General features: G+C 34.5%; 1 protein-coding gene across 1 annotated transcript; it reads left to right on the top strand.

Annotated features, from left to right (window-relative positions):
* Positions 1-10,386: 10,386 nt before the first annotated feature.
* Positions 10,387-13,565, top strand: serp2 (stress-associated endoplasmic reticulum protein family member 2). Its single transcript, XM_041057678.1, has 3 exons — positions 10,387-10,521; positions 12,776-12,848; positions 13,525-13,565. Exons 1-3 carry the CDS (start codon positions 10,438-10,440, stop codon positions 13,563-13,565), a joined length of 198 nt encoding a protein of 65 aa, XP_040913612.1. The 5' UTR covers positions 10,387-10,437.
* The last annotated feature ends 1,419 nt before the right edge of the window (positions 13,566-14,984 follow it).

Below are 14,984 nucleotides of genomic sequence, written 5' to 3'. Positions count from 1 at the left end.
ACGCCTTACTATACTATGACGTTTTTTTATGACATTTTGAGGTCAAAAAAATTTTTGACTTTTTTTGGCCGAAAAAAACGCCTTACTATACTATGACGTTTTTTATGACATTTTGAGGTCAAAAAAAATTTTGACTTTTTTTGCCCGATTTTGACGCCTTACTATACTATTACATTTTTTATGACATTTTGAGGTCAAAAAAAATGTTGACTTTTTTTGGCCGATTTTGACGCCTTACTATACTATGACGTTTTTTTATGACATTTTGAGGTCAAAAAAAATTTTGACTTTTTTTGGCCGATTTTGATGCCTTACTGTACTATGACGTTTTTTATGACATTTTGAGATCCAAAAAAAAGTTGACTTTTTTTGGCCGAAAAAATCGCCTTACTATACTATGATGTTTTTTATGACATTTTGAGGTCAAAAAAATTTTTTGACTTTTTTTGGCCGAAAAAAACGCCTTACTATACTATGACGTTTTTTATGACATTTTGAGGTCAAAAAATTTTTTGACTTTTTTTGGCCGATTTTGACGCCTTACTATACTATGACGTTTTTTTATGACATTTTGAGGTCAAAAAAAAATTTGACTTTTTTTGGCCGAAAAAAACGCCTTACTATACTATGACGTTTTTTATGACATTTTGAGGTCAAAAAAATTTTTGACTTTTTTTGGCCGAAAAAAATGCCTTACTATACTATGACGTTTTTTATGACATTTTGAGGTCAAAAAAAATTTTGACTTTTTTTGGCCGAAAAAAACGCCTTACTATACTATGACGTTTTTTATGACGTTTTTTGACATTTTGAGGTCAAAAAATTTTTTGACTTTTTTTGCCCGAAAAAAACGATATACTATGCTATGACGTTTTTTGTGACATTTTGAGGTCAAAAAAATTTTTTGACTTTTTTTGGCCGAAAAAAACGCCTTACTATACTATGACGTTTTTTATGACATTTTGAGGTCAAAAAAATTTTTGACTTTTTTTGCCCGATTTTGACGCCTCACTATACTATGACATTTTTTATGACATTTTGAGGTCAAAAAAAATGTTGACTTTTTTTGGCCGATTTTGACGCCTTACTATACTATGACGTTTTTTTATGACATTTTGAGGTCAAAAAAAAATTTGACTTTTTTTGGCCGAAAAAAACGCCTTACTATACTATGACGTTTTTTATGACATTTTGAGGTCAAAAAAATTTTTGACTTTTTTTGGCCGAAAAAAAACGCCTTACTATATTATGACGTTTTTTATGACGTTTTTTGACATTTTGAGGTCAAAAAATTTTTTGACTTTTTTTGCCCGAAAAAAACGATATACTATACTATGACGTTTTTTATGACATTTTGAGGTCAAAAAAATTTTTGACTTTTTTTGGCCAAAAAAAACGCCTTACTATACTATGACGTTTTTTATGACATTTTGAGGTAAAAAAAAATTTTGACTTTTTTTGGCCGAAAAAAACACCTTACTATACTATGACGTTTTTTATGACATTTTGAGGTCAAAAAAGATTTTGACTTTTTTTGGCCGAAAAAATCGCCTTACTATACTATGATGTTTTTTATGACATTTTGAGGTAAAAAAAAATGTTGACGTTTTTTGGCCAATTTTGACGCCTTACTATACTATGACGTTTTTTATGACATTTTGAGGTCAAAAAAATTTTTGACTTTTTTTGCCCAAAAAAAACGCCTTACTATACTATGACGTTTTTTATGACATTTTGAGGTCAAAAAAATTTTTGACTTTTTTTGGCCGAAAAAAACGCCTTACTATACTATGACGTTTTTTATGACGTTTTTTGACATTTTGAGGTCAAAAAATTTTTTGACTTTTTTTGCCCGAAAAAAACGTCCTACTATACTATGACGTTTTTTATGACATTTTGAGGTCAAAAAATTTTTTGACTTTTTTTGCCCGAAAAAAACGATATACTATGCTATGACATTTTTTATGACATTTTGAGGTCAAAAAAATTTTTGACTTTTTTTGCCCGAAAAAAACGCCTTACTATACTATGACGTTTTTTATGACATTTTGAGGTCAAAAAAAATTTGGACTTTTTTTTGGCCGATTTTGACGCCTTACTATACTATGACGTTTTTTATGACATTTTGAGGTCAAAAAAAAATTTGACTTATTTTGGCCGAAAAAAACACCTTACTATACTATGACGTTTTTTATGACATTTTGAGGTCAAAAAAGATTTTGACTTTTTTTGGCCGAAAAAATCGCCTTACTATACTATGATGTTTTTTATGACATTTTGAGGTAAAAAAAAATGTTGACGTTTTTTGGCCAATTTTGACGCCTTACTATACTATGACGTTTTTTATGACATTTTGAGGTCAAAAAAAATTTGGACTTTTTTTGCCCGAAAAAAACGCCTTACTATACTATGACGTTTTTTATGACATTTTGAGGTCAAAAAAAATTTTGACTTTTTTTGCTCGAAAAAAACGCCTTACTATACTATGACGTTTTTTTATGACATTTTGAGGTCAAAAAATTTTTTGACTTTTTTTGCCCGAAAAAAACGCCTTACTATACTATGACGTTTTTTATGACATTTTGAGGTCAAAAAAATTTTTGACTTTTTTTGGCCGATTTTGACGCCTTACTATACTATGACGTTTTTTATGACATTTTGAGGTCAAAAAAAATTTGGACTTTTTTTGGCCGATTTTGACGCCTTACTATACTATGACGTTTTTTATGACATTTTGAGGTCAAAAAAAATTTGGACTTTTTTTGCCCGAAAAAAACGCCTTACTATACTATGACGTTTTTTATGACATTTTGAGGTCAAAAAAAATTTTGACTTTTTTTGGCCGATTTTGACGCCTTACTATACTATGACGTTTTTTATGACATTTTGAGGTCAAAAAAAATTTGGACTTTTTTTGCCGGAAAAAAACGCCTTACTATACTATGACGTTTTTTATGACATTTTGAGGTCAAAAAATTTTTGACTTTTTTTGGCCGATTTTGATGCCTTACTGTACTATGACGTTTTTTATGACATTTTGAGATCCAAAAAAAAGTTGACTTTTTTTGGCCGAAAAAAACGCCTTACTATACTATGACGTTTTTTATGACGTTTTTTGACATTTTGAGGTCAAAAAATTTTTTGACTTTTTTTGCCCGAAAAAAACGATATACTATACTATGACGTTTTTTATGACATTTTGAGGTCAAAAAATTTTTTGACTTTTTTTGGCCGAAAAAAACGCCTTACTATACTATGACGTTTTTTATGACATTTTGAGGTCAAAAAAAATTTGGACTTTTTTTTGGCCGATTTTGACGCCTTACTATACTATGACGTTTTTTATGACATTTTGAGGTCAAAAAAAATTTTGACTTTTTTTGGCCGATTTTGACGCCTTACTATACTATGACGTTTTTTATGACATTTTGAGGTCAAAAAAATTTTTGACTTTTTTTGGCCGATTTTGACGCCTTACTATACTATGACGTTTTTTATGACATTTTGAGGTCAAAAAAAATTTGGACTTTTTTTGGCCGATTTTGACGCCTTACTATACTATGACGTTTTTTATGACATTTTGAGGTCAAAAAAAATTTGGACTTTTTTTGCTCGAAAAAAACGCCTTACTATACTATGACGTTTTTTTATGACATTTTGAGGTCAAAAAAATTTTTGACTTTTTTTGGCCGAAAAAAACGCCTTACTATACTATGACGTTTTTTATGACATTTTGAGGTCAAAAAAAATTTTGACTTTTTTTGCCCGATTTTGACGCCTTACTATACTATTACATTTTTTATGACATTTTGAGGTCAAAAAAAATGTTGACTTTTTTTGGCCGATTTTGACGCCTTACTATACTATGACGTTTTTTTATGACATTTTGAGGTCAAAAAAAATTTTGACTTTTTTTGGCCGATTTTGATGCCTTACTGTACTATGACGTTTTTTATGACATTTTGAGATCCAAAAAAAAGTTGACTTTTTTTGGCCGAAAAAATCGCCTTACTATACTATGATGTTTTTTATGACATTTTGAGGTCAAAAAAATTTTTTGACTTTTTTTGGCCGAAAAAAACGCCTTACTATACTATGACGTTTTTTATGACATTTTGAGGTCAAAAAATTTTTTGACTTTTTTTGGCCGATTTTGACGCCTTACTATACTATGACGTTTTTTTATGACATTTTGAGGTCAAAAAAAAATTTGACTTTTTTTGGCCGAAAAAAACGCCTTACTATACTATGACGTTTTTTATGACATTTTGAGGTCAAAAAAATTTTTGACTTTTTTTGGCCGAAAAAAACGCCTTACTATACTATGACGTTTTTTATGACATTTTGAGGTCAAAAAAAATTTTGACTTTTTTTGGCCGAAAAAAACGCCTTACTATACTATGACGTTTTTTATGACGTTTTTTGACATTTTGAGGTCAAAAAATTTTTTGACTTTTTTTGCCCGAAAAAAACGATATACTATGCTATGACGTTTTTTGTGACATTTTGAGGTCAAAAAAATTTTTTGACTTTTTTTGGCCGAAAAAAACGCCTTACTATACTATGACGTTTTTTATGACATTTTGAGGTCAAAAAAATTTTTGACTTTTTTTGCCCGATTTTGACGCCTCACTATACTATGACATTTTTTATGACATTTTGAGGTCAAAAAAAATGTTGACTTTTTTTGGCCGATTTTGACGCCTTACTATACTATGACGTTTTTTTATGACATTTTGAGGTCAAAAAAAAATTTGACTTTTTTTGGCCGAAAAAAACGCCTTACTATACTATGACGTTTTTTATGACATTTTGAGGTCAAAAAAATTTTTGACTTTTTTTGGCCGAAAAAAACGCCTTACTATATTATGACGTTTTTTATGACGTTTTTTGACATTTTGAGGTCAAAAAATTTTTTGACTTTTTTTGCCCGAAAAAAACGATATACTATACTATGACGTTTTTTATGACATTTTGAGGTCAAAAAAATTTTTGACTTTTTTTGGCCAAAAAAAACGCCTTACTATACTATGACGTTTTTTATGACATTTTGAGGTAAAAAAAAATTTTGACTTTTTTTGGCCGAAAAAAACACCTTACTATACTATGACGTTTTTTATGACATTTTGAGGTCAAAAAAGATTTTGACTTTTTTTGGCCGAAAAAATCGCCTTACTATACTATGATGTTTTTTATGACATTTTGAGGTAAAAAAAAATGTTGACGTTTTTTGGCCAATTTTGACGCCTTACTATACTATGACGTTTTTTATGACATTTTGAGGTCAAAAAAATTTTTGACTTTTTTTGCCCAAAAAAAACGCCTTACTATACTATGACGTTTTTTATGACATTTTGAGGTCAAAAAAATTTTTGACTTTTTTTGGCCGAAAAAAACGCCTTACTATACTATGACGTTTTTTATGACGTTTTTTGACATTTTGAGGTCAAAAAATTTTTTGACTTTTTTTGCCCGAAAAAAACGTCCTACTATACTATGACGTTTTTTATGACATTTTGAGGTCAAAAAATTTTTTGACTTTTTTTGGCCGATTTTGACGCCTTACTATACTATGACGTTTTTTATGATGTTTTTTGACATTTTGAGGTCAAAAAATTTTTTGACTTTTTTTGCCCGAAAAAAACGATATACTATACTATGACGTTTTTTGTGACATTTTGAGGTCAAAAAAAATTTTTGACTTTTTTTGGCCGAAAAAAACGCCTTACTATACTATGACGTTTTTTATGACATTTTGAGGTCAAAAAAAATTTTGACTTTTTTTGCCCGATTTTGACGCCTCACTATACTATGACATTTTTTATGACATTTTGAGGTAAAAAAAAATGTTGACTTTTTTTGGCCGATTTTGACGCCTTACTATACTATGACGTTTTTTTATGACATTTTGAGGTCAAAAAAAAATTTGACTTTTTTTGGCCGAAAAAAACGCCTTACTATACTATGACGTTTTTTATGACATTTTGAGGTCAAAAAAATTTTTGACTTTTTTTGGCCGAAAAAAATGCCTTACTATACTATGACGTTTTTTATGACATTTTGAGGTCAAAAAAAATTTTGACTTTTTTTGGCCGAAAAAAACGCCTTACTATACTATGACGTTTTTTATGACGTTTTTTGACATTTTGAGGTCAAAAAATTTTTTGACTTTTTTTGCCCGAAAAAAACGATATACTATGCTATGACGTTTTTTGTGACATTTTGAGGTCAAAAAAATTTTTTGACTTTTTTTGGCCGAAAAAAACGCCTTACTATACTATGACGTTTTTTATGACATTTTGAGGTCAAAAAAATTTTTGACTTTTTTTGCCCGATTTTGACGCCTCACTATACTATGACATTTTTTATGACATTTTGAGGTCAAAAAAAATGTTGACTTTTTTTGGCCGATTTTGACGCCTTACTATACTATGACGTTTTTTTATGACATTTTGAGGTCAAAAAAAAATTTGACTTTTTTTGGCCGAAAAAAACGCCTTACTATACTATGACGTTTTTTATGACATTTTGAGGTCAAAAAAATTTTTGACTTTTTTTGGCCGAAAAAAATGCCTTACTATACTATGACGTTTTTTATGACATTTTGAGGTCAAAAAAAATTTTGAGTTTTTTTGCCCGAAAAAAACGTCCTACTATACTATGACGTTTTTTATGACATTTTGAGGTCAAAAAATTTTTTGACTTTTTTTGGCCGAAAAAAACGCCTTACTATACTATGACGTTTTTTATGACGTTTTTTGACATTTTGAGGTCAAAAAATTTTTTGACTTTTTTTGCCCGAAAAAAACGATATACTATGCTATGACGTTTTTTATGACATTTTGAGGTCAAAAAAATTTTTGACTTTTTTTGGCCGAAAAAAACGCCTTACTATACTATGACGTTTTTTATGACATTTTGAGGTCAAAAAAAATTTTGACTTTTTTTGCCCGATTTTGACGCCTTACTATACTATGACATTTTTTATGACATTTTGAGGTAAAAAAAAATGTTGACTTTTTTTGGCCGATTTTGACGCCTTACTATACTATGACGTTTTTTTATGACATTTTGAGGTCAAAAAAAAATTTGACTTTTTTTGGGCGAAAAAAACGCCTTACTATACTATGACGTTTTTTTATGACATTTTGAGGTCAAAAAAAATTTTGACTTTTTTTGGCCGAAAAAAACGCCTTACTCTACTATGACGTTTTTTATGACATTTTGAGGTCAAAAAAATTTTTGACTTTTTTTGCCCGATTTTGACGCCTTACTATACTATGACGTTTTTTATGACATTTTGAGGCCTTACTAAAGTATGACTTTTTTTGGCATATTTTGACGTCATTCCGTGGTATGTCGCTTTTTATGACATTTTGAGGCCTAACTAAAGTATGACTTTTTTGGGCATATTTTTAAGCCTTTCTATACTCTGACTTTTTTATGACAGTTTGAGGCATTACTGAAGTATGACTTTTTTGGAATATTTTGACATCATAGTTTTTTATGACATTTTGAGGCCTTTCTAAAGTATGACTTTTTTTGGCATATTTTGAAGCCTTACTATATTGTGACATTTTTTATGACATTTTAAGGTCTTACGAAAGTATTATTTTTTTTTTTTTTTTTTTGCATATTTTGAAGCCTTACAGCCGCATGACATTTTTTCTGAAATTTTAAGGACTTACTAAAATATGATCTTTTTTGGCCGATTTTGACACCTTACTATACTATGATGTTTTTTTGGCATATTTTGAGGCGTTTATGGAGTATGACTTTTTTTGGCCTATTTTGAAGCTTTACTATACTATGACCTTTTTTAATGACATTTTGAGGCCATACTAAAGTGTGACTTTTCCTTGCCAATTTTTAAAGCTTACTGTACTGTGACGTTTTTTGGTATATTTTGAGGCTGCTCTTAAGTATGACTTTTTTTGGCTGATATTGAAGCCTTGGTATACTATGACGTTCTTTATGACATTTTGAGGCCATACTAAAGTATGACTTTTTTTGGCCTATTTTTAAGACTTCCTATACTATGAACTTTTTTATTAGGGCCCAAGCACAAAATTTGTGCGAAGCCCTATTGTAACTGAAGGGATTATTATTACTTTACTTTTCTCCTGCCACTTTGTCTGCTAACATGACCCCCTGAACGTGTTCAAAAACTCATGAAACTGCTCAAAATATAATAATAAAAAATAAAATAAGTTCTTGTTTAACACAAGTTCTCTTTTAACACTTTCTATGCGACCGAGCGCGGCCAAACGGTTCTGTAGCACTCTGTACACAGTGTAATAATATTCCAAGTAAGACCCACGGACTTGAAATTCGGTACACAGATGCATCACATCCATACGAGAAAAAAATTCTCTTGGAGGAAAGTTCTACGATTTACAGGTAGTTTTTTGGAAAAATTCCACCATTCTGTGTTTCACACAGCTTGTACTTTAACCATTCTCCTAGGAGAATGGTCATGGTGAAAATTGCTTTGTTTGCTCTTAAGGCCTTCATGACTAAAAGTTGTGAAAAGCTTTGGCCTGGGTTACACGGTCTGGCCGTGGCACCGTCACGAAATTTACCCTTCGCCAACACAGGAAAATGGATGTATTTGTGCCTGTATCTCCCACATACTTCATCCAATGTCAATCAAACTTTACAGTCATGTTGATCATGTGATTCAGAACAGATTGATGTACTGATATCATGGGAATATCATAGGAAATATGTGTATTTTTCATGTAGTTACATGTATTTTTCATGTAGTTCACTGGAATAAATCTATTCATAAATCCATCCATTTTTATATGTCACTCATCCTGCCCAGGATTGAAGGACCCTGGAGCCTAGTGGTGGGGCACACCTGGACAGGGCAAACATATACAGTACAACATGAGGTGCTGCATTTAATCTACCCAGCTAAACACAAAATCAAATACACACCAACAGGTTTTAGCTCTAACAACAACAGCTGATGAAGCTGTTTAAATGATTATCTAAGGAGCTTGAGACAACACACCAAATCCTCTCCTTTGTACTTAAAGCAATGCAACACACTTGTCAGTCTGAACTAAATTATTACTCTGCTGTTTGGACTAGTTTGTCCGTCTCCTCTTCTCTGCATTGGTGGAGCTTGTGTGTCCCTCCCCAAGCACACCACTTTGATGCAGTTGCTAGGCAACCTCTGCTCCATCTCTGCCCTCCTTTCTCTCTGAGTAGACAGCTAGCTCATCTTGTCGAAGAGAGTGAATGATGTAAGTCGGCTGTAACTGATTCATTCTTGTCATTCGTCATGTTAGGCTGAGTTTAATAGTTATACTGGCACTTTTTTGCTTTGCTTTTACTCCAATAACATGGCCAAACTAAGCTAAGATTTGCAAGTCATGAGTGAAAAAAGTTATTGTCAGCAGGCAGCCATTGTTCTCCTGTATTCATAGAGAAGAAGGCTGTAATTTAAGTCACTTTAGCAAATGGAGTCCCCTCGAACTGAAAAGTGTCCCTTCTTGTGCGTAGCATAGTGTGGAAATAGGACTGTCTTACTGGATATATGGGCTGGACTAATCCATTTAGTCTGAGCATCCTTTCTCAAAATATTAAACCAGGGCTGTAATTTTCTACTCTGGAGATTCTACATGCCACAATATCCTTGCAGTCAGGACTCTGGAGGATTAAACCAATTTTCTCACCCTCAGTGCAAAAGACATGATGGAAAATATCCCTGAATGCCACTTTAGTAGATACGCCCAGATAAAACTAATGCAGTCTAACACAACAGTCCTGCAACTTACACTAAGCTATTGTCTGTGGTTTTGAAAATGTTTAACCTTCATGTCGGTATAGGCTTTACTGGAGCAATGTTGTATTAAACTGCATTAGTTTTAAATAGGTGTAATCAACTTAGCCAACGGAGGGATTTGCCATCAACAAGAACTTTGATTATATCGGTCTTACTCTTACTACGATCACTTCATCTGTTTGTTTGTTTATGGATATTTCCTCCTCCGTATGTCAGGAGATACGTCATCAAAACAGGTGAGATGTGACCACGAGCTCATCTCCGCCAGGTGTAGAGGATGTCCTGTGTGGAGCACAGTAAAGTGAGGCAGCCAAGTTCCTGTCATGACCTTCAGGGTAAAAGTTCTGACAAACAATTAGCATTCAATTCATTTTGGGAAATTTGACAAGAAGACAAAATAGTGTGGCTAATACAAATACGCGTTCCGTGCTTTGCGAGATACAAAGTGTCGTTTCGTAAGTGGTCTTGAGATGCAACACGGTTTTACTAATGCTTCCTTCTTGTATTTTGAAAGTGAATTCGTCGAGCTTCCGGTTGTACGGTCGTGGCTTGATGCAGGGGTGCTGTCGTCAGCCTGCAGCATCAGAAAATAACGGGCTAAATACACTGATTTATCCCGGGTATTATAATCGTTCCGGAAGATGGTGGCAAAGCAGAGGATCCGCATGGCCAACGAGAAACACAGCAAGAACATCACGCAGAGAGGAAACGTAGCCAAGACGCTGGTGAGCCGTTAACCTGACAGCGAGAGGCCAGCGTGACATTAGCCCAGATAGGTGACGTTCACTCCGGTGTGAATACACAGGCATATGACGACGGCGATGGTGGTGATGCCAGTCAGTGTGTTAAATGTGTCCTGCGTATCACGCATATTGTGGCTCAGGACCTGCACCTCACCGGGTGCTCCTCTGTGGTGTATTCAGTGAGGACCCGGCACAGGCTGGGCTTGTCCGTTATTTGCGCCTGGATACACTCCGCTCGTTACCGCCCTGCAGAGTAACTTCACGTTACTTTGTTGGAGCCACAAAAAAAAAAAAAAAAAAAAAAAAAAAAAAAAGTTGAAATAACAGACTGTGGAGTGAATATGTGAAGGCAAAGAGGTGTCCAGGTGAAACAATAGTTGGTTATTCGATTGGAAAATAAATTGACGACAGCTTTGATAATGAATAAACTGTTTTCATCGCTTTGAAAACCAAAACCAAAAGACCAAAAATTAACATTTCCCAATTTCAACATGTCAGCTTGGGCTCTGGGAAATAATTGATTAATCAAGATTTAAAAAAAAAATCAGACAAAGCGATAATTAATTAATTGATTATTAAAACAATCCTTATTTGCAGCACCTATGTCCATCTGTGGACTTTACAGTTTATTAACTGCTGTGTAACTATGGTCTGGATGTGTCCAGTCTTAAGTTAGCATTACAGTGATAATTTGACTTAGCTAGTGCTGAGGCTTTTTATTGATAAATCAATTGCCTGATGGATTGAAACTTAAGTCACAGGTGTTTCCATGTTCTAGTCATAATTTATCAGGTATAACTGTCACCGTGGGCTCTGGGAAAATGTGATGGACAATTTCTTACAGCTGACTAAACAGTTTTTGAATTTGCTTTTGATTGACACATTGACACATTCATTGGGAGAAGGGGTTTGCCCAGTTGTGTAGATAAAATGCAGATACATTTCCAGTCCTCTGAGCTCTCCTGGGACCTTTTTTGTATGTTCGCTTGAAAGTTGAGATTTGAGGTTCAGTCTTGACCTGGGAAACAACAGATGACAAAACCTGTTTAGTACCTGCTCTTGTAGTTCTTTACAAAGTCATGAAAAGAGGACTGAGGAAAGTTGCGTGACAGTCAAAGGCTCGAGAATAGCGAATATTTTTCCATTTATCTCTCTATGGAAAATAATCCATCTTAAAAATGTAGGTTCTTAAAGGTGACACCCGTGAGTAAAGTCTTTGTGGATTACTTAATTCCTGAATGAAAAACATTTTTCCACCCATCCTCTCTATTATAATATTTCATCAGAAGAAAGAGTGTAGCCAGTATTTTCTTTTTTTTCTATCAACAGATTAATTGATAATGAAAAAAAAGTTGTCAGCTGCATCTCTTACATGTTGCACAGTTGCAGAGACAAACATTTACTTCGTTGTTGTCTTAAGGAGGGCTACTTTATTGTTTTTATTTCATAGGTTCTCCAACACACACACACACACACACAAAAAAAAAAATCCACTATAATTAGATTTACTCTGAAGAACCCTCAAGGGAAGGTTTAAGTAGACTTGAGAGATAATATTGGTGTGAATGGGACTAACTAGAGTTGTGTTTTGGGTTTTAACAGGATTATCAGTATTTTACTCACGTGGGTTGTGGTGTATAGTGACACAGGTTTTCCCTGCTCCTCTCCCTCTGTCACTAAATGGAGGTTAAACAGCATCTTAAAGCTCAGGCTGTGGTGTCACTCTCTGCAATGGGCCACAGATACACAGCTGTTATTGTATGTGGGAAAACAAGCGCTTTCTCCAGCAGCATTAAGGCCATCTCTATGTCACTGACTGTGACAGCCTCCCTCACCACCAGCAGAAAAACATGCAACATGTTCAGGCAGATGATATCATCTCGTGGGATTGATGGGTGTTCCCTAAATTCGTCTAGACTGACTCGCGGTGCTCACCTTTTCCACATGAGCCACAATGGGAAAAACCACTAACTCTGCACCTTTTCGCTGTATAATTAGACACTGGGGTTTGTATCATCTCCTTCCCCTTGGTTTTGCAGAACAAGACAATTGGTGATGGTGGGGTTAAGTAGAAAGAGTGATAAAGCAAAAAGCTGGAGCAACAACCACCCGACCAGTGATGGGAATGGGAAAATCACTTTGTAAATCTACCCACATTCAGGAAGTTTTATTTTAGCTCTGCAGCATCCATCACAATTATTTATTGTGTATGTTTGTGTGTGTGCGTTTCCCATAGCGACCACAAGAGGAGAAGTATCCTGTGGGCCCCTGGTTGCTTGCCCTATTTGTATTTGTTGTGTGCGGATCAGGTATGTACCTTTTGTGTGCATAATGCATATGCAGTATGTTTTTCCTTTGTTTTCCTAATGTAGTGATTGATTACACTAATGTGGCAGTAAGCTAATATATTTATATTGTATTTGTGGTGTTTCATTTATATTTTGGCCCCTTTTGTCTTTTGGATTTTTGCTTTCACTTATTTTACTTGAATTAGCTACTTTATGTGCCCAGGTTTGGTTTGTTGTGTTGTTTGTTCTTGAAAAGTTTGATAAGTAAAAAGTTTAATCACTGAAAAGTTTAATAAATGAAAAAGCTTGAATTGCAAAACTAATACAGGTAATATGCTCATAAGGTAATGTGGTTAACGTCATGTTGATACTTTTTGTTTTACAAGGGCTCACAACAGTAGAGAAAATATTTTTCTTTATTGTGTTTAGAAAGAGGGAGAAAGAGTAGATGTAATGTTTATATATGTAGTAAAGAAATATATTTTTGAAGGGAACATCCTATAATGTTGCAAGTTCTTGTAAAACAGAAAGTATGTTTTTTTGGACTCTGCACCTTGATGTGAAAGATGTGCATGTGTTTTGCGCACAGTAAACTAAAATAGCTTCTGTGACATATAATGAAAAACATATTATGAAACTACAAAACAAATCAAAACAGACATGTATGATCTGAACTAGTCAGTCTGTGTGCTCTCAGCCATATTTCAGATCATTCAGAGCATCCGCATGGGGATGTGATTCGGAAGGCGCCTCCGGACCCGTCTCCCACCCCTTCATGCCCTCACTGAGTCTGGCTAGCCCACGCCTGTACACCCCCAACCCCCCTCCAGAGGCTGACACCAGAGCTTTCAGATCCAGCAGATCTCAGAGAGAGAGAGAGAGAGAGAGAGAGAGAGAGAGAGAGAGAGAGAGAAGCTTCCCTGACCACCACCTCCACCGGCCCTTCCTCCTCCTCCTCCTCCTCCCCTTGATCAGCGTTTACAGTGTTGCAGTCTGTGGTACTGACAGCTTTTCTATGGACAGTCTAAAACCACGGCGGCTGAAGAACATGTGTGCCTCATTATACTCACTTGGCACTTGTTTTGCGTGAAGGTGTGAGACTGTTGATGTGAGACTGTGCGCGGCCAGTGATTCCTGCTGACAATGTGCCATATCTGTGTGTTTCAGTGTTCGTCTGTGTTGTGTGAGAAGAATCTTTTTTCAAATAAATGTCGAGCATTTAGGGAGCATCCATGTTTTACCTCTGTTTTTGTAGACTCCCCGTGTTTCTGTGCACCGATGTGTTCTATTAGTGTAGTGGATGAAGACACCAGAGATAAGGGATTTCAGATATTGAATCTGCTAAGAATGAGAGGAGACATGGAAAAATCAGGAAATCAGGAAAAAAAAACAGAAGCACATGATGGGCAGACATTTGTCACTATATCAACAGCTCTGCAGTGGACATGCATGTCTGCAGGTGTCACATAGGAAAAAAGCAGTTCAGCTACAGAGGAAGAACCATTTAAGCCCATGTAAATTCATAAACAATTTATGATAGGAAATCTTATTTTATGTATATGTTGGTTTGTATGATTACCCTGTAGACAGTTTTTTTGCCTGTGAAGTTAACCTGCTGTGCACTGATTAAAATGCTAGTTTAGCAAGTGGTCTCAACCTTACATAGAAATTATGTCAAGTTACAAAGGAAACAATTGTTGTTTTTGGCTGAACCGTAAATAAATAAGACTCACCTAGTGGCAACTTCAGTCCAAAAACCACTTAGGGTGTATCTTTTAGCTTCACTGCTCAGCAGTGTAGCAGGCGGTCATCAACGTTGATTAAATAGCACCCTGAAGCGGTGAGGAATCCAGCTGCAGACCTATTCAACATACCATGAAGTAGGAAGCACCATGACTCCACTTGTGACTGGCCTCTCAGAAAAAACACAAAACAGTCTGTCAGCATTCAGAGGCTTGGTACATATTTGCATGGTCGCACCAACTGGACAGGGAAAATGAGAAAGAGCTAGTGACCGGGTGGTTATTCTTCCTTAAGCATGTTTATTGAAAGTTGTGAAGTGCAGCTGTCAAGTGCAATTGTGGTATGTATGTTACAATATCTTATCCGGTCTTTGCGGAAACATGCACAGAACATGAGCATACAACTGATACACAG

The sequence above is a fragment of the Toxotes jaculatrix genome, chromosome 15 (genome assembly GCF_017976425.1).
Source record: "Toxotes jaculatrix isolate fToxJac2 chromosome 15, fToxJac2.pri, whole genome shotgun sequence".
Classification (NCBI taxonomy): domain Eukaryota; kingdom Metazoa; phylum Chordata; class Actinopteri; family Toxotidae; genus Toxotes; species Toxotes jaculatrix.
Note: the sequence above shows the minus strand (reverse complement) of the source record. Positions and strands in the feature narration are given on the sequence as shown.